The sequence below is a fragment of the Phacochoerus africanus genome, chromosome 2, assembly GCF_016906955.1.
Source record: "Phacochoerus africanus isolate WHEZ1 chromosome 2, ROS_Pafr_v1, whole genome shotgun sequence".
Taxonomy (NCBI): Eukaryota; Metazoa; Chordata; class Mammalia; order Artiodactyla; family Suidae; genus Phacochoerus; species Phacochoerus africanus.
The window spans coordinates 271360287-271387502 of record NC_062545.1 but is presented as its reverse complement, the minus strand read 5'-3'; the positions used below and the strand labels follow the sequence as shown (position 1 = coordinate 271387502).

Genomic DNA, 27216 nt, shown 5'->3' with positions numbered 1-27216 from the left:
GTTTCAAAACATCATGTCCAGCAACTCTTAAGAATAGTTTGGTGTCTGATCAGTGTGAGCTCTGAAACCATGATAGCGACAAGGACCCAGGAATTCAGTCTCTTTCAGAAAGCCATTAAGGGTTTCTTTCTGAGAATTAGGACACCCAGATTCAAAAGAGGTGGGAGGAGGATGGAGGAGGGAGAGCGAGGGAGGGACGGAAAGGGGGAAGGGCTGGGGGGAGATGCTATGGTGATAAAGCTACCTGCAATAAAGCTAATGTTTATTCATGATTTCCAAGAAAATGTATTTGTGCAAAATAAAAGTCACTTAAAAATATGACAGAGTGACACATGAAGGACACTGTTCACATCAAGAGCTCTTTTAGCTGAAAGCAGAACTCAGGTGGCGGGTCACTCCCCAGGGCTTTGCTCTCTCGTCACCGCAGTCATCAACAACTGTGCCCTTAGACTTGGACGATGGAGAACTTGCTGGTGACTGTGTTTGGGGCAAGAGTGGGGGAGCTTAAGGCCTCAGTGTCACTCAGCTCCCCAGTGTAATCGGGAATCCTAGCAGCCCCGCCCTGGCAGTGGAGGCAAAGGGGTGGGGGGTGGGGGGGGGCCGGTGCAGCCGGTCACGTCACCAGGTGCAGGTGCCGCCTCTAGAAGCTGGGAAAAAGCATCACAACTTTCCATTCTGGCACAGGGCGTGGGGGTGGGGGGGTGGGGGGGGAGCAGGGCCTTCAAGCCCTGTCGGGGAGGGGCTGGGAGGAAGCTAGCAGGCCAGCCGCCCGCCCAGTCCACAGTCCGGAAGCCAGGTTCTGTCTCAGAAGAGCCGAGATCAACAAGGCCTGGAAGGGCCCCGGGGGCTCAGGGAGCAAGCCTTCCAGATGAATAGCACCCATAGGAACAGAAAACAAGACACAATTTAAGGCATTGTTTGTTTACAGTAAAAGAACGCGAGGGACCCTTAACACAGGAGGCATCTGGGCTCACTCTGACCTTCCTTGGCGGACGAGTCGGTTGCGTTAGGTTAAAGCAGCGCCTGCCTCAAAGAGGATGAAGTGTGTGAAGTCACAAGTCTTGTGCCAAAATGCATGTTTCTCGGAGAGGTCACTCTGGCTCGCACGCATACAGACACAGCACGCACACACAGAGGACGCTTCCGGGGTTATACAAAATCTGAGGCAGCCCTGGGGGCGAGCGACCCCACACACGGGGGGGTGTAAAAAGCCAGTTCCCCAGCCTGTCCCTTCCCTCCGGCCCCTCGCGGGGGCACGCCGTCCACTCTTTTGTGCAGGAGAAAGCACTGGGGACCCAACGTGGGCCAGATGCTCTCTGGTCGCAGCAGCAGCTGGTGGACAGATGAAGGCCCAGAGAGGGAGGGCGGGGTGTAGAGTTTGGGGACCACGGCCCCGTGAGGTGGCGCTGCAGGATGGGGGTCAGGAGGGTTGCTGGGGGTCAGCAGGCGGAGCCCTCTGGACTGTGAGGCCGCAGCCGCGTGCCCTCCAGTCCGGCTGTGAGTCTCCCAGCACCCCGCCAACAGCCTTGTGTCCGGGACCTGCGCTCGGCCACCAGTCCCAGGCCGGGCTCCCAGAAGCCTCTGAAGTCACGCGAAGTCCCGCAGAGACTTACTCGAACGACATAAGGTTTGCAGGTACCTAGGAGAGAAAGCTCAGCCTCTTGTCAAGGTTCCGACCTTTTTCCGAGGGAAGGGAGGGTCCCTAAGGGAAGGAGGGCTCAGGCCTTTCCCAGTCAGCCTATGGGTGAGCGTGGGTCAAGGTCGGGGGGGCGGGCCAACAGCAACAGCCACCATTGGTTAAGGGGCTGCTATGGGCCAGGCAGGGCTCTGAGCGCTTCCTCTGCATTGGGTCCTCACTACAACCCCAAGAGGCAGGTTTTGGAATTGTCCCCATCAGAAAGATGAGGAAACTGAGGCTTAGAGAGGCGAAGGCCACAGCGGGTAAGTGACAGGGCTAAGACACCAGAGCCCACGCTCTCAACCACTATCCTTGGGTCAAAGTACCAGCGCATTTGGAGTGAAGAGTTAACCAACCCTGCAGGACAAGCATGTGCCTCTGGAGGGGAAACCATTGGGAGAAGGTGGTGGCTGGAAGATGGCAGCAGGTGGCAGATGGCAGCTCCAGGAGAAGGAGGAAGTTTGGGGTTATGGGGAACCCCAAGACCTTCCCAGAGCTGTGTCCTCAGGACCAGATCTCAGCTCCCTTTCCTGGAGGGACCACCAGCCCCAAGATCAGGGTGTTTCTCCTTCCCCTCAAAGCTGCTAATACGCCCCCAGGCCCAGGCCTCCTCCTCCAGTCCTGCCATGGGGTTCCAGGAAATTTGTTAAGAAGCAATTTCATCAAAAACAAATCCATCTTGCTGTCAATTTGGTCAAAATGTTGAACTGGAAAAAAAAAAAAAAGCATCTCCTTGCACCAGGAGACAGTTATACGAACGGTCACAGTAGCACTGTTCAAAATAGCAAAAAGCCGGAAGTCATTCTTGGGATCATGGGGACAGAAGAATTGATTTTAAAAAATCATTACGAATAGATGAATGACAGCTGCACACATTGACACAGATGAATCTTAGGAATATACCATAGGAGAAAAGCAAGTCACAGAAGAGAATCTATCATTATGGTTCTATTTATAAAAAAAGTTTTTAAAAAGCTACCCCAGACAATACATTAAGGAGTCAAACAGATGTGTAAACATTTTAAAGGAGCAGTAAACAACAAATCAGGAGAGTGGTTAGGGGGCCCAGGTGGGCAGGACGGAGACAGAAGTAGGAAGAAGGCCCCTGGGAGAGGGTTTTCCCAGGCCTGGGGAGATGCCTTCAGGCCTGGCAGGGGGTACACGGGTGTTTGTTTTATTGCTCTGGCTCACACCTTATGGGTGTGCTATAAATAAGGCTTAAGTGTATTCAGTGTCAGTACATACAATTTTAGGACATGCAATTCCACAAAAGAAGAAAAATCCTAGTCACTGAGATTTTCTACGGGAGGAGATGCATTTCTGTAACGCCCTTCATTGCACCGCCTTGTATGCCGTCGGGGCCATCACAGGCATGTACAGGCCTTGTTTAAATACTCCTCTATTTGGTTGTTGACAACTTTTTGCTGCTACATACAGCACAGAGTTGGAGTATTTGGTTGAAGGCAACTTAGAAATAAAAAGGGAAAAGAGTAGGAAAAAAAATAGAAGATCCTTTCCCGTAGGTCTAAAAACTAGACAAAAATACTTAAATGTTGCAAAACCTCGCCATGGTACCCCACATTTGCCATACGTGAAATTCAGGCCATTTGTCCTTCTGACCAAGCACCTCTGCCCAGTGGGTCTGACCCAGTTCCCCGCAACCTGCTGCTACCCTCAAGAGGGACAATGGACTCCCGCTCAGGGCAACCGTGCCTGCTCCCCAGCTCCCCCGGCCCTGCTGTCACCATGGGGCAGATACCAACACCCTGCCTCTCTTTCCACCCCACCATCTGTATGGCTCATCTCAGGGCTTCCAGCCCTGTCACTCAGCAGAGCCACCTGTGTGTGGCAGGGGAACTCCTGTGAGCTGTGCTCTCAGAGTGGCCCTCAGAGCTAAGGAGGGCCTCAGGCAGGCAAGGCAACACCTGAGCGGAGAAGGTCAGAGGGCTGGTCTTCTTTTAATGTGACCTGAGGTGGTACCATGTACATCACCTTGAGGTGACCGTCAACCAAAGACCCTGGTCTCCCCTTCATGGACACGGGCAATTATATTTGTTTAATGCACAAAATACACTCTAGAATTGTAGGTTGTTTTTTTGTTTTCTTTTGCTTTTGTTTGTTTGTTTCTGCTTTTTAGGGCCATACCCACAGCATATGCAAGTTCCCAGACTAGGGGTCGAATCAGATCTGTAGCTGCCAGCCTACACCACAGCCACAGCAACGCCAGATCCTTAACCCACTGGGCAAGGCCAGGGATCGAACCCGTGTCCTCATGGATACTGGTCGGGTTCATAACCCGCTGAGGCATAACGGGAACTCCTGAATTGTAGTTTCTTGTACATCATTCATTTCAAAAATATTATGGGCACCAACATGCAGACAATACACGTGCATGTGCATTTTAATACACACGAGGTCGCCCTGATGTGTGTTTTTCTGCTTTGCGTTTTGACTTATGTCTTGGGGCACCTTTCAGGTCATCCCGCACAGACCCGCCTTCACCTTTCTAATCAGGGCTGGCACAGCAGGGATTCGCTGAGCGTCACCGAGGTTTCCAGGTGTTTTCTCCTTTCTGTCAAGGACACTGCTGCAGTGAACATTCTCAAGCACGCACCTGCGTGTGCACATATGAGCGTTTGCCTTGGAGAAATCCCTAGCAAGTGCGTGGAGGGACTCAGATGCAATTTATTTTGAGCTTCCCTGTGGAACTTAGGTTTACCTCTGTATCGGGCTTGTGCTACCATTTTAGTTTATCAAGAACATTCTGCTAATTCTGCCATCTAGCTTCTTACCATGATTGGATCATAGTTTCACAGTTTGATTAGCTTGTCAGCTATATCCTCATCTATGTTACAGACGAAAATCGTGCATGGGCCCAAACTGAGTACAGAATCATGGAATACCTTCCCCCTGGAGAACCGCTCTGAGGGGCCAAGTCTGTGACTGTGCTGTGACCGGCGCAGCTGCAGCCCCTGCCCTCCTGGCCCACATGCCTGATGGGAACTCGCCTTTGCTGAGACCTCGGAGCAGCTGCCTCCCCGACTGAAGAGAGGGACCCAGGTCCCCCGGCCCCTTCTTCCGGCTGACCCCTGGGGAACGGGTCAGGGAAGCTTAGGGACAGGAGGACCTGTCCTGGAACCAGCAGCTCACATGCTGCCCACCTGAGCCGCAGTGGGCAGCAAGCTCCAGCCTGTCCCCCACGGTGTGAAGGCTGGGCGGCCCCTCCTCTCACAGGCCTGGACAGCGAGGCTGCTTCCAGGCCTTTGGCTGGACGGCAGGAGGCTGAGCAAGTCAGAGGCTCCCTGGAGGTGTGCAGTGGGCAGAGCTGGAGCAGCAGGTACAGACATTAGTGTCAGGCAGACCTCAGTGAGCGCTCACTAACCACGGGGCCTTCCACAAGGGCCTGCCACTTTCTGAGCCTCAGTGTCCTCAGCATAGAACGGGGACAGGAAGAACCTGCCTCACAGGGATGTCGGGAGGATTCGGCCAATGCCCTCACTGAAAGCATTTTGCCTAAAGCCTGGTTCTGGGAGGAGTGGTGATGGGAGAGGGAGCCGAGCCTCCAGCCAGGCCAGGCAGAGCAGAGGTGCCATGGGTTCAGACATGCTGAGGAGCTGGAGAGCTCCATTCATCAGCAGCTGTTGTTGGCGCTCAACAAACTAGCTATTATTGTTATTACTATTATTACTACTCCTAAGGGAATGGGGGGGTGGGTGGAATGGGTTGGAATATGCCCAGGAATGCACTCTTGGGGTGGGGGGGGATGACTTCAACAGATGCGGGAGCCTGCTCCTGGGAACGCCATCCCACCTGCCACCTGTCTCTGATGGATGTTTCCGTGGCATTTCCTTGAGTGGGAAAGACACAGGGGCCCGATTTGAAGTTCTAATCTGAAGCTGGGCTTAGGTCCAAGCTCAGCAGGGGGTCCCCCACGGCACGGGAAAAGGCTAATCAAAAGAGGGGCCCCGGGAGCCCAGCGATGGGCTCTGCGGGCATGAGGGAGCCTTGTTTTCTGTGGACCCTTAGTCACGGGGGTGGGAGAGGGAATTTTGGGTGATAAGCAGGACTTGGGAGGCTTTACCTGAGGCCTGTTGCTTTTACACGCATCGTCCAAATGCTTGTGCCACAGTATCGCGTGAAATCGGGAACCGGTCTGGAACTTGTAAACATTGCCTGGTGGGTAGAAAAACCATGGGTTAAGAGGAAGGTCACGTGGGAGGGTCTGCCTGAGACTGTGGCATGAAGACAAATGTGAACCTGGGTAGCTGAACTAGGGAAAGTCGGGAGCAGCCCCGGGGCAAGCCTGGGGATGCAGAGGAGGAGCCTCGGGGCTCCCCACCTGCTCCTTTGGACCAGGCCTCTTAACCACTCTTCCGGCCACAGCGCCTTTGGCTCTGAGGAAGCCTGTGGACCCTTCTCAGAACAATGTTCCAAATGCGTAAAATAAAATACAAAGAAAATCAACGATACCGAAATACAGTTACCAAACTACTAACAAATACAGGAGTGATTCTGTTCTCTATGAGCTTATTCATGAATGTGCTAATGAGACCTGGGGGCAGGTCTGATCCTGTAACTGCCAAGAGCAAAAATGATATGCTGAGATATCTGCAATAAGATGTGATATGAAAATAGCAGCGGTTTCTCTTGTAGGTAAAAATCACAGGCGTTGTCAACGTTCTGGTTAGTAGTTTAACACGTATAATTAAAGCAGTTAGAGGTCACAGAAAACACAGATGTAATTTTCTTTCCCACCCAAGTTCGCAGACCCCTTGAATTCTGTCCATAGGCCCTGGCCATAAGCCCTGTCACATTTCCCTCGGCTTGGGGACAGTGTTCTCCTCTGGGTTCGACCCTGAGCATGGCCTGTGGTCCCCTTGGTCATACAGTCTTTAGGTCAAGTTTGTGTCAGTACAACCTCTGCTTCCTAAAGAAACCGCCTCTAATCTGGTCCCAGAGCCTCGCGGCAAGGCACTCCAGCGGTAACCAGCCTGAGGACACACCGCCACGCGTGTGTGGCCGTACGCGGTTCAGTCACTCAGAGGCTGAGCAGAGGACTTGGCTCCTCTCCGTTCCCTGGGCTCCTTGAGGCTCTCGATTCTTCAATGTGCAGCTAACAACATTCAAACCCTGACACTCAGGTGGCAGCAGCATCTGCGTTCGTTCCCTGGGTGCTTGTTAGAAATACAGAGGCTTGGTCTCCACCTCAGATCCACTGAATCCAAATCTGAATGTTAACAAGATCCCCGGGCCGTTTGGATGTGCATGCACCCTGCACTAGAACATTCCTGCGAAGGTGTGAAGCTGCCCAGGGACTTGGCAGCTCCAGCGAACTTGCTCACTGGGAGACCCTGGAAAACTGGGGGGTTTGTCATGTGATGGGGGCTACCAAGGAGCTTCGCCTGAACTATTCTGGAATGTCAGTGCAGACGGGGTTCTTGGACGAGCTGGCACCAGAACCTCTGCCTCTTCTCAGCATGGTCAAGGGGGAAGGATAAAGCCAGCAGGAACTGGGAGATGACTGGGCAAGCGAAAGGTGGAGCTTCCATAAAAGTGTTCTTCTCTGATCTGGCCTTGGAGCAGGACCCTGCCAGAGTCTCAGGGTCTCAGGGATGCCCCTGAAATCTCCCAAGACCCAAGATTCCCAAGACTCTTTCAGCCACATGGCACCGCCTCATCCAGCATGCTATTTATTCCAAGGCCCTGAGGCCACTGTTCCAGGATGATGCGCCCCAATAGCCACAGGCGAAAAGGACTCCTGCAGCCATGTGCCATGCACACTGCTCAGCAGACACCCCCATCCTCTAAGCAGCTTTTGTGGACTGATGAGGGGACCCAGTGAGCATCAGAACCTAAAGCAAAAGCCTCAAAAGTTCCTACTGTTTCAAAATGCACGTTTAGCAGCAGAGGAAGCCCGAGCTGGGCCTGCTGTCTACCTTTGTCGGGGTTATTCAGCTGGAAGATGTCCGGGTGCTCGGGGTCATCGGGCAGCTGCACCATCCAGCCCACGACGTTGACCTTCTTGCCAGGTGTGGATTTATACTGCAGAAGAACCACGGCATAGCCAGGAGGCCCACCTGGCCACATGGGCTTCCTCCCCCCCGCCTCCCCTCCCCGCCTCCACCCTCGGCCCTGCAGCTCCCACTGAGTGAAGTCCCAGCAGAGAGCACCCTTCCAGGGAACATACGTGTTTTCTGTCTGTGCCCCGCAAGGACTTGGCTCCGTAGTACAGGAGGGTGGATCCTGAGAGTATGACCCAGTACCTGGTCCAGGAGGACAGCTACAGAGGAAGGGGAGGCAGAGGAACAATGTTGCAAGTGGAAAGGGCAGAGTACCGCCCCCCCCCCCCAGCTGCCTGATTCCCTGCTTGACCACCTAGCCGCGTGGGTGGAAGGGTGCCCCTTCTTCCCCATCGGGGCCAGCGATGGCCTCAGCTCTTCCCTGCATCCCGCCAGGCTGCTCCACCCAGGCCAGAGGAGGATGCTCCCCACCGGTGCCTCTGAGCCCAGCAGCCGTAAGCCCTCCCTCCCCTCTCGGGCTCCTGTGCCCCGAGAACTTGTCCTTTTCCCACCCCGTCTAGGGCGGTGCCAAGGCATAACTTCTATGGGCTCAGGTGACCTGAACCCGAGAATGTCCCGGGGAAAAACAGCTTGAAAACCCGGACATGCTAAAGCATAGCCTAGAAGAACCATAATGTCTGTGATGGGGTGCTTCGGCTGAGCGCTAGTGGCAGCATTTTGAACGCGTTTATGGCTAGAAGTGGGGAGGCCGGGCAGGACCAAGCTCTGGGTGTGGCTTTGGTTTCTCTAGGCATGAAGGCTGGAACCCCCATTTGGGGCTCTGCTCCTTGGTTTGGAAAAAAAAGTTCTGCAAAGACGAAGCAAATAGCCCACCCTGGAAGGGATTGAGGGTACAGAGCAGAGGGCTCCGGCTCCGGCTCCTCTTGACAGTGGCGGGGGTGGACCGGGATGGAGGGGGGATGGAGCAGGGCTGGGGGTGGGGAGGGGAGCTGTGTCACTGTCACCAGGGATGGTGAAGGCAGTGGCTTTCAGAGCTTTTTGACAACACCCATAGATGCATGTATTATGTGCATTATGTATATTGCACTACGAGAAGCTTCGTGAAGCAACACTCACCTTTTCTGTGGAACTCTGATGTTTTCCAGTCTATTCTATTCTACCACAAATATGGGTCATGACCCCTCGGGCTGACCTCATCACTCACCAGGGGGCCAACCAGCATTTGGAAACCACTGTTTTTAGGACACTCTCTTGCTCTGGCCTCAGAATGACTGAGGCCTGGACTCTGGGAACGAGAGGGCGACGAGCAGATCTGTACAGCCAGCTGGACATGGGGCCTCACATCGCAGGATGCTCTGTGACACTCTGGGTCCAAGGGACAGAGTGGGGTCTGGGGCTGGGGTGAAGAAACCCCTGGCACCTGAAGACAGGGGAGCTTCTAGAGCAGCACCCGGGCCCAGGGCCTGGCATCTTCCTGCTGGGCGTTGGCTGGAGGGGCATCTCTGAGCGGCTTCGGACAGTGGACAGGGGCAAGAAGCGGGAGAGGAAGGCCAGAGCAGACAGCTCCGCAGAATCAACAAAGAGGCCTTTGCGAGGGGCTGAGGGGTCATGGGGCTGGGACATCTGGGTTCAGCACGGGGTGGCCCGGTGACTAGTGATGGAGCCTAAGAGCCCTCCTGCCCCTTGCCCCGTCCTTCCAAACAACGGGTTTCATGAGGCTGCTGCGAGAGGGCGGGAATCTGCATCAGGGCCACGGCCCCAGCCATACTGACGTCTCGGGCGCAATGTCCACCCTGACCCCAGGGGTCCAGGCCTGCCCTTGCCTTCGAGAAAATCACACAGCCTGTCACTGCCTGCTCGCTGTGTGCAGCACGGCACATGTGACCTTCTTGCTAAGTCCTCCAGGATGTAGGGACTATTTGATCCCATGTACAGATATGGAAACTGAGGCCCTGCCCGCTCAGTGGCACAGCCAGGGCTGGAACCCTGGTCAGTGGGTCTCTGGAGCCCAGGCCCTCCTGACAGCAGCCGTGTACGTGCACTCACCGCAGGCTTCCGTCCTTCCTTGAGCAGAGTTTTCCTTCTCAGAGGCCCCTCCATGGTGGGGACTGTGGCCGAACTCCCCAGGGTACAGATGCACGGGCCGGTGGGGCTGCGGGGGAGACCACCATGTCACCCCTATGTCACCCACTGGGACCCATGGGTCTCCCACTGCGGGTCCACGATGCTGCCATAGGCTGAGGACTCAACAGTGCTGGGCAAGGCTGGGGAGGGGATGGGCCGGAGGGCGCGAGAAGCCTGAAGGAAGGCGTCCCTGGGCTCACTCACAGCTGAGAAGTCGCATCTCCCTCATCTTTCTGAGCACGGCAAAGCTCTAGGCTGGGTGACCAGGCCCCTAGCAGCACCTGCACCCTATCCTGACCTCAGTGCTGGCTTCCTCTTCACCTGGGGAGCTTGGGGCTTGCGCAGCACCCCTCCTTCTTGGCAGGGGCCTCGGGGGAGCAGTGAGGAGGTGGGATAGGTGGGGGTGGAGTGAGAAGAGGGTAGGGGGCCCCCTGAGCTCTGTGCCTTTCCCCAGGGCGCCTCTCTCCCCCTCTGCCATGGGGGTTTGGGCGACACCTACAGGTGAAGAGTCCAAGTGCAGCAGCCCAGCCCCTCTCCTAAGCACCAGGTGGCTTCTGCGCCTGGATCCTTGGAGAGGCCCCTTCCTCACCTTCCTCTGCCCTGTGCCCAAGCCCAGCTGCTCTCCCTCTGCATCCCAGTGAAAGGCCCCACCATCCACTGGCTGTACGAACCAGAAACCTGGGGGTTTTCTTCTCTCACTTGTCCAGCCCTGAAACCTCATCAATGCCAAAGACCCATCATCTTGAATGTGTCTGACTGCCCATCTCGCATCCCACTCCCAACCTTAGGCCAGAACTTCACATCCCTTTAAACAACCGCCCCCGTACCCTGGCCTTGCCTCCCTGAGTTCACTCCTGCCTTCCTCTGGGGCGCTCTCCACACCATGGCCAGGATGACCTGGTCCTGCTCAACCCACAGCCCTGGCCCCACCCGGGCCCTCTCCCTCTCTCATTTCTTACAGCTCGACGTGCCTTCACTCCCCGAACCACCCCACGCTTCCTATTTCGTGGTCCCCCGGGCTGTCCCCCGAGCTGCGGGGACTCTTCTGACCCCTACACCTCCTACCCTCTATTTGATTAATTCCTATCACTCTTCCAGTCTTTTCCCCAGGAGGGCCTCCTCTCTGGACCACTGGCATCTGTGATTTTGTTCCATTTCTGTCTTTCTTGAAGCAACAGCCCCACGGATTGAGGCTGTACCAGACTGTCTGTCTGGTACAGCGCTTGGCATCCAACAAGCCCCTGGAGCTGCCTTCCGAACAAGTGAACACGTCAATACACGAATACCTGTAGACGCAGCTCCGGGTTCTGGGAGAATTCCGAACTGGAACTCGCCAGTTGGGCCCCAGCGTGGCGTAGAGACGTCCCCTGCTTCAGAAGAAAAGGGTTGAGTTTTAGCAGCAGCCTGGAAAGACCAGCTACTTCTAAAGGAGGTGAGGGCTTGGACTGCATGGTCATCAGCTCAGGAAGCCTCCCCCTCTCCCCCCGCCACCTCCTCGGTCACACTGCAAACACATCTGGGGGCGCATCTAGAGCTGCTAGGGCAGTGAACACAACACCTGGAGCCTCCATCCGGGCAAGTCCCCGAGGCTCCAGGAAGGTGTTTCCTTAACTTTTGAATTAAATGTTCTCCCTTCTTCCAGCATCAAGGGAATAACCAAAAGCAGGGCACACCCACTTATCCCAAGGTGAGGTTGAGATGTTAAAGAAAAAAATGCCATATAGCCCAGATATTCCATGGCCGATCCGATGAGAAGCACACACAGAATTGTGGGCTGTCTGGCATGCTGGCCTGGGGTGGGCGTGGGGCACATGTTCACCAGGGCACCGTGCAATTCCTCCGTTTGCTGCATCTTCTCTGTTGCACACTCAGGCTCCTTTGCTGGCCCAAACCTGCTCTGTGACCTCCTGTAGCATCCAAGAGTTGGTGCCCCAGGACCTTTGGGTGGGGCCCGTGGGGTCTCTCTCATCCGCAGCCCCCAGCAGTGAGCCCTCCCAGGGGGGAGGATAGCTCCCAGGGTTAGCAGGAGCTTAGCCTGTTTGGGGAGAAGCCTTCCATCTTCCTCTCCTCTCTTTCCTACCCTGTCCTCTCTTAGCAGAATGATGTCCTGTGTCTGCTTGGTCTTCTCCCACCCCCGCGCATGCTCCATCCCCGCACTATGGCTTTCCATTGGCCAAACGACGACGCAGTCCAACGAATAAAGCCAGAGAAGGTCGAGACTTCCTTTCCAAACATTCCCGCTGTGTCCACTGCCAGGTGCAGGTTGCCTCGCGTTGCCCTGCAGCACCGGACCCCTGGGGGCGGTGTGTGGGGACATCCTCGTTCGTGGCAGAACTGACCTCGGGTGCCTCCGAGAGGGGGCTGCGTTGCTCCCTGCCCTTCCATCAAGAACTCCACTGGTTCTTGATGACCATCTTGGGTTCGTTGTCCGGAGGCCCAAGTTCAGGGCTGGGAGGGGCCTGATGGTCATCCAGGTCCACTGCCCTGGGACCCTGTCCTCTTTCGGCGACAAAGAGCTGCAGCATGTGCTTGGCTCCCCAGGTCCTCAAAGTAATGGGTCTCCGCCTTTCCCTCTCCCACATCCTCGTGACAGGTGATGGGCATAAGCCCACCCCACCCCCGCCCCCACCATGAGCCAAGGCTCAGAGGCCCTGGCGTGCTCCCTTCCATCCTCTCCTCGCACTGGGGTGTGGCTCCAGGGCCATCACAGCCCCATGCAGAAGGCTAGCAGACGGGTCCCAGGAATGCACTCCTCCCCAGCCGCTACCAGGATCCCCCACGAGTCTGGGCAGGGCCCGACAGTGAACTCTTCTGCCGTGACTTCCCTGCACCCAGAGGATGGAGTCTCCCTTCGCAGAGTGGGACCCCTGCGCCGTTCCCCACCTTTCTTCTCCTGAATCTTTGCTCCTGGTGTCCCTGGGAAACGTGTGCTGACAGCGGGCGTCCACAGCAGGGCGATGTGACCCGCACTGCTGCCTTCTCTCCGTCATTCTCCCCACTTTTGGGAGACGCTCACGGCTGCACACTTAGCAGATGTTCGGCAGGACTGACATGCGTTGATGGAGAGCTTCAAATCAGCATCTTTGGAGTTCCCGTTGCGGGAAATGAATCCAACTAGGAACCAGGAGGTTGAGGGTTCGATCCCTGGCCTCGCTCAGTGGGTTAAGGATCCAGCGTTGCCGTGAGCTGTGGTGCAGGTCGCAGACGTGGCTCAGATCCCATTGCCGTGGTTGTGGTGTAGCCGGCAGACAGCTCCGATTAGACACCTAGCTTGGGAACCTCCATGTGCCGCGGGTGCAGCTCTAAAAAGGAAAAAACAAACAAACTAAAAACGCAAGAAACCAGCATCCTCCATCCAGCCTAACACCTTAAGCAGGCTTTCCTCACATTCTTCCTAAAGAAGTGAGGTGCTTCCGGGGGCAGTGACTGCTGGGGGCGTGCGGGGACCCCGGGGTCACGGGGCGGCTCAGATGCGTCCCATCAGGCTGTCGGTTATCTCACCGCAGCTTTGTTTCGGCACCATTAACCTCCCCAGAACAGGGAGCTGAGGCTCGGTCTTGTGAAGACATTTAACTGCAGCGTGAGCCGGGACTGTCACCTGGGTCTGTCCGACTCTCCAAGCTCTTCCTGCACTTTTCAGGGCAGGAGGGAGGTTGAGCTGTTTCACACAGAGGTGGCTGCTGTGGGGATGGGGTCCTCGTTTGGAGCCAGCATCTTGTGGCTTCCTGGCGTTCTGCTCTCAAAGGCACCACTACTGGTAGGTTTCTGTCGCAGCTCACACCGGACGGGCTTTGTCAGCGTCTGAAAGCTGGATGGCCACAAATTCTCAGGCCCTGGATCTCCTGGGATGGGGCCCCTCCCAGGTGGCCGGTGCCTTGGCTTCCTGTGGAGTCTTCTCCTGGTGGTTCTGGCTGCCTGGCACTTAAGAGAAGCTGCCTTTATCACCCGCTTACCACGAGTTGGGAAGGTGCTGCACCCACCCTTCCTCCCGAGCCTGTGAGGGACGCTGTTCTCAGTCATGGATGAGGAAACTGGGGCTCGAGGAGGCAACGCCACTCGTTCCACCCCAGCAGCCTGTCATTAGCAATGGAGACACAAGTTCCCCACAAAGGCAGGAACAATTTTCCCACGTGAGCAGAGGGCCCATGTGGATCAAGATGCCTGAGGGGGGGGAGGTCAGAGCAAGGGTAGTGTCATGGTGACTTTTCCCCAAGGCCAGCTTTTCAGAGATTAGAGGTGGGCCCTTCCCTCCCAAGGCAAGCGCTGCAGGCTTGGACGAGGGCTGGGACGGGCGGGTGGCTCTAGCTGGGCCCAGGCATCAGCACAGGGAAGCCAGGAGGTTCAGCCAGCCGAACCAGATCCTCTGAACACTTCCCTGCTTTGAGAAGACGTGTTATTTGAAAGTTCAGGGGCGGGAAATGCAGAAAGAATGGGCAGTGGTATCTGGTGAAGTCCAGAAATCATGAGATTTCCCCAACAGACTGGGGGACTCCCAACTCCAGAATCACAGACACCTGCCCAGCAACATGCTGGGAACAAGGGGCAGTCCCTCTCAGGGACAGCTCTTGGGGCGGGGTGGGGGCAAGCTGCAGGCAACGCTCCTCGTGGGAAGTCTGGTCTTGGGAAGATGTTGGCTGGTAACCAAGTGGAACACCTCAGTCCCAAAAGGTGTTCCAGGTGAGGAGGAGGAGGATAAAGGTGATGATGAGGAGGAGATGCCCGTGATGAGGAGGATGAGGGTGGGATGGGGACGATCAGATGATGGCATGATGGGTGGAGAGGATGGCATGACGGGCGGAGGGGATGATGGGCACTGGGCAACGAGCAAAGCAGTACTCGTCCATTAGCCTGTTTACTCATCCGACACCGGGGCAGGTGCTGTTCTTACCCTCACCTTACAGATAAGGAGTCTGAGGCTTAGCGAGTGGAGTAACTTGCCCAAGGTCACAACACTGGGAAGGGGAAGATGGGTGCTGCTGAGGGAGCAGAGACGAGGGTCCTGCCCGGGGCAAAAGCATCACGAGATTCGGACTCGCTGAGGCAGTCTGAAGGGACCTGGTCCCCTCAGCAGTTTTCTGCATGCTCACTGGGTGCCCGGTACCTTGGGGGCTAGATTTCATAAAGCCCCGTGTCCCGGTTGCTGGTCCAGGAGTGGGGAGCAAGGAGGATTCTTGGTTAAGAATTACACTCAAGCCTCGGTCATTTTGTCTTAGTGGAAGTGACATCCCCCCATTCTTCTGTCTCCTGGTAGGGGTGTCCCTGTGGAAGGGCCCAGGGGACACTGGCCGTCAGCAGTGTCACCTGCACCAGCACATCCTTGATGAGACACATCCCATGGGACCAGGCTTGGTCCCAGCCACTTCCTGGTGATGCACCCTCATCTGCAGCCCGGAAGCTGACCCCCTCCCCGATTTCTGCTGGGCCCGGGATGTCCCTTCCTGCAGTACTTGCTAAAGGACTTTTGCTGCCCTGGAGTCCCATTCTTCTCTGGGCAGTGTCTCCAATCCACTGAGTGGGTCCCCAGGAGCCATATTTGGCCTGCCTGCTTAGCTACCTCTGATCCAAGCCAGGTCAGCTTTTCTCTCTTGGCGATTAGGAGCCAGATTTGAGAGGCTGAGAGTCAGGCTCTGAGGCGAGGTGAGGCTCTAACATATAAACTTGGGAGCTGTGAGGCGTCCATACTCCCTGCGTGAGCCGAGAGGTCTAGGAGTCCCCGCTGCAGAGAGGGGGCAGCACAGCAGATATGCATAGAAAAGGGTCAACATGAGCTAGGAGGAGGGTCCTGCCACCTGATCTGAGGGGCTGCAGGTGCTGGACAAAGAGGTTGTGGGCAGAGAGTTCTCAGCCACTTGTGAGGACACAGCATCTAGCGGGCAGGGCCCATCCCTTGTCTGTCAGGATCCAAGGACAGGCTCAAGCAAAGGGCCAGAGGCTGCGGCCCACTCTTCTCTCCCAGCGTGGCCTGAGCTCCTGGATGGAGCCTCACCTGCCAGACTTCAGTGTCTGTTGCTGAAGGTGAGGGGAGAGATGGACTCTTGGGAGAAACCGAAATCAGAATCTTGGCACATCACCCAGCCGGGCTGCCATCCGAGGTAGGGCAACAGAATGGAGGCACAGAGTGGGATGGACCCGGGGGACCAGAGCGAGGGGTGGGCAGGTGAGGGACCTGACCCCAGGGCTGGGGGAGGGGCAGTGAGGCCCCTCACCCTGAAAACAGCCACCCTCATGGATGCACTTCCACGGCCAAGTGGACCCCTCGCCTTCAGGATCATGGCAGAATGTTGCCTCTCTCTCCCAACAGGCGGCAGAGTTTGGGGCTCAAGACGCCCCGTGCCCCCTGGCAATCCCAGGCATCTGCCAGAGTCCTCTGATCTTTCCAGGGAGGCAAGAGTGTTCTAAAGGCTCTGACTTGGGGGTAGTGGGCTCGGGGCGCTACTGTCCTGACTCTACTTTCCTGGGGTCTCCCTAAGGATATGGAAGATGCCGTGGGCTAAAGAGACCAAGCCAACCTCGCACAGCACAGAAATGGTGTCACCCAGCCTCCTCTATACCCTAGAGCACATGCGGGGCCAGCTACCTCCTAAAGGGGCCCTTCCCCTAGGTTCAGTGTCACCCTGGAGGCCAGCAGGGCTGGTGGACGCTTGCCTTCACGGCAGTCCACCCATCCCATGATGACCGAGCTGCCATGTGGGCAATTTTCTCTTCACCCCACCCAGCCTTAGACTCCTGGATCACCTGCTTGCTGGCAAGAGGGTCCCACTGAGTGAGATCCATACGCATCCCAAGGTAAGTTCCTGACCGTAGCTACTCCACCTGTGTGCCAAGTATTTCCCATAGCATCCTCCCTGGGGAGGTGGGGGACCTGAGGCTCAGAGAGGTTGAGAGACATGCCCAAGGTCACTGCGAGACAAGCAGCCTGACCTCAGGTCCCTCCCAGCACAGCTGCCAGTGTCTGGAAGCCACCATGGCCTCTCCCTACAGAGGCACGCTCAGAACCTCAGAGACCAGGGCCCATCACGGAGTTTACCTCTCCTGCAGAGACTGAGGGACACCCAGCATTCCTGGGCCACCTCTCCCATCCTGGGACAAGACTCGGGCCTCAGCCTCCTCAGGTCCCAGGATGCCCTCGAGGGCCCCTCGGGGTGCTCTTCACCACATGACCCTGGCTTCTGCAGAACCATCGCTTCTACCAGAAGCCACCCCTGGCCCTGTGTCTGACTCAAGTCACCCTGCTGGACTCTCCTGTCACATGCTCGCATCCTCTTCGCAACCACAGGGCACCTGGTGTCATTGATGGAATCCGCCACCTCAGCAGTGAGCTGTGATCAACCTCCTCTGCAGCCTCCCCTTCCCGGAAGGACAAAGAACAGCTCTGTGGGGTGGGGTGGAGGCTGGCGCTCTCTCTTCTCCAGCTCCCGCTCCCTCTCCCACCAGAGGGGCTTCCTCCAAGGACCCCTCTGCCTCCTCGTCTCTCCAGCACCCGTGTCTTGGTGAGAAGGCCCTTCCGCGCAGCCTGGCCACATCAAACTAGAAAGGACGGATGGCTGAGTCCTTTGCACTGAGCTCTGGGACGTGCTTTCGTATTTTGCCTCTTAAAAGTTGACCGGCAAACGTTTCTGATTACATCCTCTCTTAAAAAGCTACATGCTACTTTTTCCCGGGGTATAAAAGAAACATTTACCCACTGTAGAAAACGCAGATAAAATGGAAAAAGAAAAGAAACTCACAAAATAGCTCTACCCGCAGAGATAACCCAGACGAACGGTGCTTTCATACATACACACACACACACACATACACACACGGGTGTTCGCGCCTAGCTTCCGCTTGGCTCTTGCTAAAAACTTCACCTGAAAAGTTTACCTCCTAGGCTGATAGTCTCCATCTCACCTGAGCACCAACTCAGGCATAAAGAAGCAGCTCTGCCCCTGGCCCGCAGGTCTGACGACCCCGGCTCCCCGCGCAGTTTCTGAGGAGCCTGAGGTTCACGGGAGGCCGGCCTCGGGCAGCTCAGTGGTCTCTGCTTTCCAGCTCATCAAGGACACGCTGAAGATGCCTCTCCCTCCCTCCCTCCTCGGGAAAGTAGATGTGACGCAGGGCCCTCCTTTGTCCCCACCCCCAGGACACCAAGATGAGAGAAGGGCAGGTTGGGACCGGAGGGAAGTCCCACCCTTGCCCCCTCTCCGGGGACTCCAGCCTCTGGTTCCCAAGGGCCCCGACCCAGGACCACCACTCTGTCTCCATTGTGGGCCCTGAAGAAGGGGAGGGTCTTTAGGGCAGCCCCGGGGGCCGAGGAGGGACAACACCTCCCTGGGTCTGGCCGCCTTGCGGCTCCAGTCTGTTCCTGACCCTCCCCACGGGCTGTGACCTTGCTGAGGCTGAGCTGGCTGTGGGGACAGGAGGGTGAGCACAGCAGCAGAAGGTCCCCTCGGCTCCTTGAACCCTCACTCCACGGTCCCAGCAAGAACAGGGCTTGGTGGCCGTGGCCGCAGCCGGCCCACTCCCACAGAAAACAGGCCGGTGGGGCCCCGGGACTCTGGGGGCTCCAGCGTGGGCGCTTGCTGGGCCGGCCGCTTCGGGGAAGCACTGGGCACGGCCTGGGCTTGGGCTGCCACCCGAGGACGCCTTTGACCACAGGGCCGAAAGGCCCCCGCTGTGGACTAGGGAAGGCACACTCGCAAGCCCGGGCCATGGGCTCCCACCCTTGGCCAGATGACAAGACCCTTCTGCCGGCCTGTTCACGGTAGCATTAAGGCTGGCCCGCCAAGCTGGGCCTGCCCCCAGCGGAGGGGCGTGTGCCGGGGGTGGGGGGGTCACTGGCCCGGGGCCTCCCTGTCCTGTATGCTGGTATCTGGCTCCATTTTTTTTTTTTTTTTTAGGGCCACACCTGCGGCATATGGAGGCTCCCAGACTAAGGGTCCAATAGGAGCTGTAGCTGCCATTCTATGCCGCAGCTGCAGCCACAGCCACAGCCACTCAGGATCCAAGCTGCGCCTGCGACCTACACCACAGCTCATGGCAACAGCGGATCCTTACACTGAGCGAGGCCAGGAATTGAACCCGCATCCTCATGGATACTGGTCAGATTCATTAACTGCTGAGCCATGATGGGAACTCCTGGCTCCATTTCTTTACCTGGCCAAGGCCAAGTTTGCTGCCAGGGCCAAGGGGCTGGTAGGCAAGTCAGCTGCAGGTTGTGGTCCATAAACCTCAGGGTTGTGGAGGAAGGAGCTGCCCCCCCCCCGCCCGCCGCCACCTGGCCTCTGGGGAGGGAGAAGCTGAGACCTCTCCCTATGGGTCCCTCTCCCACACCCTTAGTCTGTTCAAGGCCACTGTCTGCCCACACAGGCTTGGAGATGCTGAGAGCGCTGTGTTCCTACAGCATCTGTGGCGAACAGCGGACCGGGTCTCCGGGAGGGGAGGCTCTTTGGGGGCAGCTGCGGGCCTCTGGGCCCAGGCAGGGTGAGGCCCCAGCTTCTGGGGAAGAGGGAATCTGCTCCCCTTTAATGAGCAGCAGCGATGTGGCCTGGGGGAAGCTGGGGTGGAAGGAGGACCCCATGGGCCTGGGCACTGGGTGGGCACAGGTAAGGAAACAGGGAGGCCTGGGGGCAACATGAACTGCGGGCACTGAACAATGCTTGGCAAAGACTTCAAAGCCTGTGAGGGGAAGCCTCTCCAACTCCCCCGTGGGGTCTTCAGGAAAGTCTGCAATGTGCAAAGGGAGTGGCCTCTTTCTGGGGGACACAAGAAGAGGCTGGGGCAGATGGAACTCGAGGCGGGAGGCTGGGCCACAGGAGCTGCAGGCCAAGGGGCAGCCGGCACGGGGCCATCAGAATTGCCTGTGGTCCTGAAGGGACACCCTTCCCACTGGCATCTTCCAAAGCAGGTGGTCTGCTCCCCTCAGTGAGGAGGGGCCGGGCCCAGAACCAGGTCCCAAGAAAATGAGGAAGAGGCCATCCTCCCTGCAGGACCGTCGCGCAAGCTGCTGGAGGCGGGGCTGCCACCTGCACAGGTGAGCCATCTGAGGCCAGTGCTCCTAAGAGATCCCGGCCCCGATGCACCTGTCCATTCAGAGGGCTGGGGCTCTCATGCTAAGTTCTAAGTGAAAGAGAGTGGAGGGAAACGCTACAGCGTGCCGTGTTCCCCTAGTGGAGCCGAACCCCATCTCCCTGAGGTGGGAACTCTCTCACCATCCTCCTGGGAGCTCCAATCTCAGGCTGGGTGCTGAGCAGGAACCGTACTGCTACCCTCAGTGGCAAGCGAGGTGTCTGGCAGGAGCCACTGCTTAAGCGACAGCTTTGAATGGATGAATGATGAGTGAACCAAAGAATGAATGAGCCAATGAAGGAAGGAATGAGTGAAGGAAGGAAGGAAGGAGCCAGTGAGCAGGGCCAGGTCTGGATGCTACTCGGGATCCTGGCACCGTGCCTGCGAACCCACGCAATGCTCCCCACCCCACTGGCCTGTGGTCAGGGAGATGCTGGGTTGCCCTTCAAGCCACCTTCCTCAGAGTGGCCCCAGGAGTGCCCTGACTGGTGCTGAGAAGCGTCAAACTTCTGCTCCTCAGATCTGCAGTCTACCCAGTGCCTGCCTGGGGTGGCCCATTTGCCAGTGCTCCCCGGTGAGAACAAACGACCCTCCAGGAGTCCTGGAGCGGGACAGAGGGAAGAGATCTGAGAGCTCGGGCACTGCCCCTCTCCCTCCCCAGCCCCCCACCCGGGGTTCCACCAGGACAGAGAGGCTGGCTGACCCCCATGGGACCAGTCCCTGCAGTGTCCCAGCGACCCTGGACGAGGCACAGTGGTGACGAGGTGGGCTCCATGGTTGGGGCAAGGTGGAGGTGGGTCAGCTCTGCCCACAGGGGGAGTAAGAGACAGGAGTGGTCACTTCACCTCTCTGTGCCTTTCCGCCCGCATGTTCATTCATACATGTTTCAAAACAGGGACATTTTATGTGTAGGAGGGCCTGAGGACTGGCTGAGCCCAAGCCAGCACCCGGCACACAGGGAGCTCAGCAAAGACCACTTATCACCACTTTGCATCCCTCTGCCTTGCAGGGACTGGCTGGGTGGGACTCACCTCCTCTGGCCATTTTTGGCTGTGGGGACTGAGGGCACAGGAGGCTTCAGCACCAGAGGAGGAGTGTGTGTGGTTCTGCACAGACATGCATGGATGAGGTGTGCAAACGGGGGAGAGGGAGAGGTACGTGTGTGTCTGCTTGTGTCAATGCACGTGGGTAGACATACACCCAGATTTGTGTACGTGTACGTGCATATATATGAGTGTGTACACCCACTAGTATGTGTGTGTCCGTGTGTGTGTGAGTGTGTGCGCGCACCTGCCTGTGTGCACACACTAGTGGAGGGGCTACTCTGAAGGATGGTGCAAACCTGCCGCCCCACAGGTGCCACCATGCCCTTCACCTTTGGGGGCACCAAGGCCATGGGAGGTCCCTGCTGAGAGTCCCCATCTTCCTGGAGCCCACCTGGGGCCTGGCACAGAGACAGTGCCAGGCCCCAGCACGTGGAGCAGGGGCAGGGGGTAAATTGGGGCAGCCGGGCTCGCAGGGAGTCAAACGTGGGGAGGGAGGGATGGCCTTGGCCCTCAGCAGTGCCCAGCAGGGTGGGTGTCAGCCCCAGGCCTGAGGCCATAGGGGTGCAATGCTCTCAGGCCCCACCAGGCGGAGCCACACGCCCATCTCCAGACAAGGCCCATCCTCAGGCTTCTGCTTTTAAAAACCCACATTTCAGAGCAAATCTGTGCCCAGGCCTCCTGGGCAGCTGGGCCTGAGGAAGACGTGCTGGCCCCAGGCTCCCAGGCTAGCCCTGGACCAGGTGATGAGTGCGGCTGCTCCGAGCAGGGACTGGGACCCCGACCCCACGCCCATCCAGCTCCGCTGCCTCCCTGCCTGGTTGGCCCTGCTCCTGGGCCGTGCTGACCCTGCAGAGCCATAGAGTGGCCTCACAGATGGGGCCGCGGGGTCGGCAGGGCGGGGCTGGTCTCAGCTCTCTTGGGCCCTGAGCCGCTCCCCTGGGAGGGAGGCCGAGCTGGGCCACACTCACCTTTCCAGCCCTGAAGACATCTCTTCACTAAACTCTGAGCTCTCACTACTGCCTGGAAAAGGAACACAGATAGTGAGCGCCACGGCCTCGCAGGAGAGGGGCAGCCCCAGAGCGGCCTGTCCTCCTGGGTCACTGGGTCCAGGCCCCGAGCGCCACCGACATGCCAGAGAAACAGCTTCCTGACCCCGTGGGCATCCGTGTGACTCGGAGTTTTGCTTTGCTGCTGCATTTTGGACTCTCTGCTCATCCTGTCCCACTGTCCCCAGGTGGGTCCTCCACGCCCTCCCCCTGCCCCCGAATGCAGGAGCTGCCTGCTCACCGTCTCTGGGGGCTGGGTCTTCAGGCCTCTGCCTTGGCCTGGCCTGGCTCCACCACTGCCTCGCTTCCGGCCCACGTGACACAGGTGATAAACAGGCCTCACCGGGTGAGGACAGGGGCCGAATGAGCCCTTTTCCCTCCAAAGGTCAGGGCCTGACTAGACACTGGTTACAGAGCAGCTGCCCAGCACTGGACAGAGGCTCTGAGGGAGTGCCCTTCACGTCCCCAGCCTCCCCCAGGCCTGCCCCTTGGGGCTCACTGGGACTCCCCGTTTCTCAGGGGCTCGCGATCTTCCTCGGAGGTGCCCGGGTTCCACACCCGTGGCCCGGGCGGCTGTGGGGCCCATGGCTGGGCAGTGGGAGAGGGGAGAGGTCTCAGGCCCCTTTGGGTGACGGGATGGGGGGGACCAGCCCAGCTCCAAGCAGAGCGCATGCACACACGGCCACGCGCTCCCAGGCTTTCAGCTCCAAACAGAACAACATGTGCCTTTGCCGGAGCAGAGGAGCTGAGAAAGAGACCGCCTGGTGAGCTCCTGCCTGGACACGGGACAGAGCTGCGTTTGACTCAGTTTTCTGTCTCAGGAATAGCAAGGCCTGGGCTCAGGCACGGCTCGGAAAGTTTCCTGGATGTAAAACAGCTGCTCTGCCGCCCAGCGGGATGCTCTGGGGCTGGCATTTTCCAGACTGGTTGCTCAGAAGCCCCGCCCACAAGCCCCTCCAAGGAAAGGGGTTCCAGGCCCAGACAATGTGGGCGCTGCGGGCTTCCAGCAGCACGTGCGGGTCTCTGAGATGAGGCCTGCTTTCCTGCGTCAGCCTCGCCTTTCCCCAACACACCGACCCTGAGCTCGTCCCTCGAGGCACCTGTGAGCTCAGGCCACACTGCCCTGAGCTGGTGTAAAGCCCTGACCGGGTGCAAGTCGGATGACCTCCTCCCTGGACAGAAGGCAGACGTGGGCCTCGCTTGACACAGACTTTCCAGAGGACTTCCAGCTGCCCCCTGCAGTGACACCGCCTCAGAGACTGGCCTCTTTTCACGAGGACACGGACGCGGATGTGAGACGCCTGCCCGATTTCCACCCCCACCCCCACCCCCACCCGTGCTCACGAGCCCTCCGCCCTACAGGTCTCACCAGGTCAAACCCTGAGCCTGGCAACTGTCTAACCTGCCACCAGTCCTGGGAGGGCTCCACGTTAGGGGAAGCAGACAGACACACAGACACACAGACTACAGAAGCACAGCACGCTGCCAGGACACAGCCAGAGGCGAGGACGCTTGTCTGACGACAGTAATGACCTGAGTGCCTCGTCAGGTGACCTGGACACCGCAGGGGGACGGACCTGTGGCCAGAGCTCAAAGTCGTCCTTAGCTCTGACTCCCGCCTCCCCGCCTCCCGGCCCCAGCAGCTCAGTTTCTGTCCTTCCGCCGCCACGAGCACCATTTCTGGCCGACATCCAGACATGCAGTTTCGTCCCAGAACATCGGCTCTCTCACTCTCGTGGCGTCTCACGAGGGAGCACCCGGTGGCCACCCAGCTGCTGTCCCCAGGCGGCACCTCCGCCTATGCCCTACGTGCTCCCCCCCCCCCCAGGCACAGAGCCCCACAGGGGCAGCAGCCAGGCCTTGGCAGTGGCTGGCCAATGACGATGTGTCTCAGGCACATGTTTGGCTGCTCCTTCCACCTGCTGGCCACCCTCAGGGCCACCAGCAGGGTGAGGACAAACCCAGGACCCTTGGTGAAGCCCCGGAGACAAAGGCCTGCCAGCTCTGGTGATGCCTGCGCGGGAGCCCTCTCTGCAGGGGGTGAGGGGCTGGGCGCTGCACAGTGACAGAGACAGACGTAGACACATGCCGGGCTGTGGCCCACCCGCTGCCGTGCGCAGGCCAGAGACGCTTACCGAGGGAGAGTCCATTGGTGACGGCAGAGGAGGAGGTGAGGGCGAGGCCCCTGCGGGGGCTGCGGGACTCTAGGACACTGTCGTCCAGCAGGTGCCTCGCTTTCTCCGATGGGAATGTCGCACTTTTACTCTCAACTACACTCAACTGACACATCATACTGGAAAATGGAAAGGAAGAGAGAGGCAAACCTCCTTATCTATGGAGTGACAGTAGCCACACCTGCCCGGGGGGTCCTGAGCAGATGGTGAGAGCTGCAGGAGAAGGACCTCCACCCAAGTCCTGGCTCTGCCCTATCTCCCCAGGTGACCTTGGGCAAGTCACATCCTTTTTCTGAGCCTCAGTTTCTCCATCTATCAAATGGGGGCTAAGGACACGTGCCCTGCTCCTCCCAGGATGAGGATGAGGCTCAAGAGAACAGACGGTGCTTATGAGTGACGGGGCCACACAAGCGAAAGGACAGCGTGACCCTGCGGTCAGCACCTCAGGTTCTAGAGTCACGCACCTGGCCCAAATCCTTGCTCCAGCCCTGCTCACCCTTGCAAGGTACATCACCTGTCGAGCCTCACCAGACTCACTCCTACAGTGGGAACCAGGGAGCCCCTGCCGCAGAGGCCTGCAGGGGCTCAGGGAGACAGAGCTGGACCGGCACGCAGCAGAGTCGCCAGCACCCAGCAAGCCCCCAACACTCAGAGAGCAACTGTCTTCTCCTCCAGCCTGTGAGTGACGCTAGGACTAGCCTGGGCCGGTTGAGGCTTGTGTCTTAGCAGTGGAAGGAAGGTGGGAAGATGGGAAGAAGCAGAGGGAGGGAGAGAGGGAGGAAGGGACCCAACCTTTCAGGATTCTGTGCCCAAGACCCCGAGGACACGGGCGGCTGCCCCCAGCCATGCTGAGGGCCACACGTGTCCCCAGCTATCAGCCCCGCAGGGCTGGGTGAACCCGTGGCAGGCTCGCTGCTCTGCAGGCTTCCTGTGACAGCTGGCACACAGAGGTTCTGAGCCCCAACACGCAGCACCCGCGACACCTGTGCTCCCCAGATGACAGTCCTGGGTCCACCGGACTCTGGGCTTTTCCACAAGGGAGGCGCTCACTGAGCCGGGTCGAACCTCCCGGAATCCCAGGTTTGTTTCCCCACCCTTCCCTGTGCGCTTCCTCTGACGGCTGCTGAGCCAGTGAATCTGTCACCAGTACACAGGCCGTGCTGCCGTGGCCACCCCCACGCCCAGACGGGGCGGGGAGGGCCCTGGGGAGCTGGCATTCCCAGCAGCCCTGCCACTGAGCCCCAGATTCAGCTCAGTCCAGACCCAGAGGGGGTGTTGCTCAGTCACCCACTTGTTGCCCAGGCTGTGGCTCTTCCTGTGTCTTGGGACCGGGGGTGTGGGGAGGCTGCCCGCAACGGATGCATCAGGACAGGTGGGCCGCCGGCTGAACCTCGCAGAACTGGAGCCGGCAGAGGGGCCTGTGAACAGAGCAGAGAGAGAGTGATGGTGGGGGCTGCGGGGGCTCAGAGGAGGTGGGTCTGGGTTTGGGGGAAGGCATGTGGCCTGGCCGTCTTAGTGGGCCAAGGTCACAAGACGCTGACCCCTCACTCCCTGCCTCCAGGCTGAAAACCAGCAGTCCGGGTAGCCAGTGTGCTGCTGCGCTCAGCGCCCCCTGACTCGGCGGCCCTGCTCGATACGGAGGAGACCACGTGGATGAACCTGGGGAGAGACACGAGGGGCGGCGGCCTGGCCCATTTCCCCGTGGTGGGACTCGTCCCCGGCCACATGGCGGGGCTTAACCGTGTGACTTCTGAGTCCGGGTCCAGGGCACTTACCCCGTGTCCTTCCACAGCCACCACCTGCTGTCAACCACGCGTCCAACAAAGAGAGAATGTGTGGAGGGCTTAGGGGTGCAGCAGGCTTACTGAGTGTGAGCAAGCTAGGCAGGCAAGGGTTCAGACCCCAGGCCTGTCGGTTTCTGCCAGGGGGACCTTGGATGGGTTACTTGCTCCCTGAGCCTCCGTTTCCTCATCTGAAAGGTGGGAACGATTTACTCACTTGGCAGGTGCTTGGGAGAGGTCATGAAATAACCTCATAGTTAGCGTTCACTCTGCTTTTATTATGATAATGTTACCATGTCCTCCTCAGCTCCAGGGACCAGAGCCGGGGTTAGGGCTTCAAACCCTACTGAGCAGCAACACAGAGACCCTTCATTCTGGTCGTGTCCCCAGCTCTACTGTGAGCGGTGTGGTCCCGACCACTGTTGTTCTCTCTAGTTTCTGTGGCTTGGGAAACAAGGTCTTTAAGGTGTTTCCCATCAAGTTCTTGGAGTCTAATCCACAGAAATCACTAAGAGGCCAGACAAGGAATTCAGGCAAGGCTTTATCAGGGCTCATGCGGCAGCACGAGGAAGGGAAAACAAGTAACAGTTTCCCCTGCTTGCTGCCCGAGACAGGCCGAGCTGGCCCCTTAAACGGGGAGAGGGCAGGGGTGGACCAGTGGGTCAGGCTCAGAGGGGTGGCTCAGATGGTCTGCCCACCCCTTGGTGGTGCTGTGTGCGGGCATCATGCAGAGTGTCCGGCTTGGCTCTCAGCCCCCTTCTCATCTCACGGACCCCCCTCGCTCCCAAATGATGCCACTATTTTCTGCCGCGAGGAAACGGTGCTTGTCAGGTCTGATCCTCCACGGGCACCTCCGTCACGCCAGCCTTCCTGCCAGGCCTTGGGGAACTGGGACCACCTCCTCCTCCTCTGTCTGAGGCTCACCCCTCCTCCCAGCCCTGCCTGGTCCCTCTGAGGGCTCGCGCCGCCACGTGCCCCTTCTCCCGGCTTTGGACCCTTCTCTCATTTTCTGGAAAAGAAGTCCCGGGCCCCGGATCTCCTCCAGGCAGCCACGCTCCCTCGGACAGAGGCCTGTGCTCTCCTTCCTCTGCTCCACCCCTCACTCCTCCAGCCTCTGAATCCGGTTTCCATTCCCAATGGAAATGAACCCGACCTCCTTTTCGCCGAGCCAATGACCCCCTCATCGGCCTTCCCGCCGGATGCTGGCGATCACTCCTCGCAAGGCTTGACTTCCTGGGTGTCTGTGACATCGCGCTCCCCTGCCTCTCCCCGCGTGTCACCCTGCCTGCCCCGTGGGCTC

General features: G+C 58.4%; 1 protein-coding gene across 9 annotated transcripts in view; it reads right to left on the bottom strand.

Annotated features, from left to right (window-relative positions):
• Positions 1–245: 245 nt before the first annotated feature.
• Positions 246–27216, bottom strand: part of RALGPS1 (Ral GEF with PH domain and SH3 binding motif 1) — a 291847-nt gene continuing 264876 nt past the window's right edge. For 5 of the 9 annotated variants that reach the window (XM_047768428.1, XM_047768432.1, XM_047768431.1 and 2 more), the window contains 9 exons: positions 25427–25553; positions 24097–24254; positions 21884–21935; positions 11109–11192; positions 9745–9850; positions 7866–7958; positions 7615–7720; positions 5760–5851; positions 246–1639 (listed from right to left, as the gene is read on the bottom strand). In XM_047768428.1, coding sequence (XP_047624384.1) covers positions 1610–1639; positions 5760–5851; positions 7615–7720; positions 7866–7958; positions 9745–9850; positions 11109–11192; positions 21884–21935; positions 24097–24254; positions 25427–25553 — 848 coding nt within the window. In that variant the 3' untranslated portion in view covers positions 246–1609. Of the gene's footprint in view, positions 1640–5759; positions 5852–7614; positions 7721–7865; positions 7959–9744; positions 9851–11108; positions 11193–21883; positions 21936–24096; positions 24255–25426; positions 25554–27216 lie in introns of those variants that run through there. The other 4 variants (XM_047768433.1, XM_047768435.1, XM_047768434.1 and 1 more) reach the window with 3 other exon arrangements.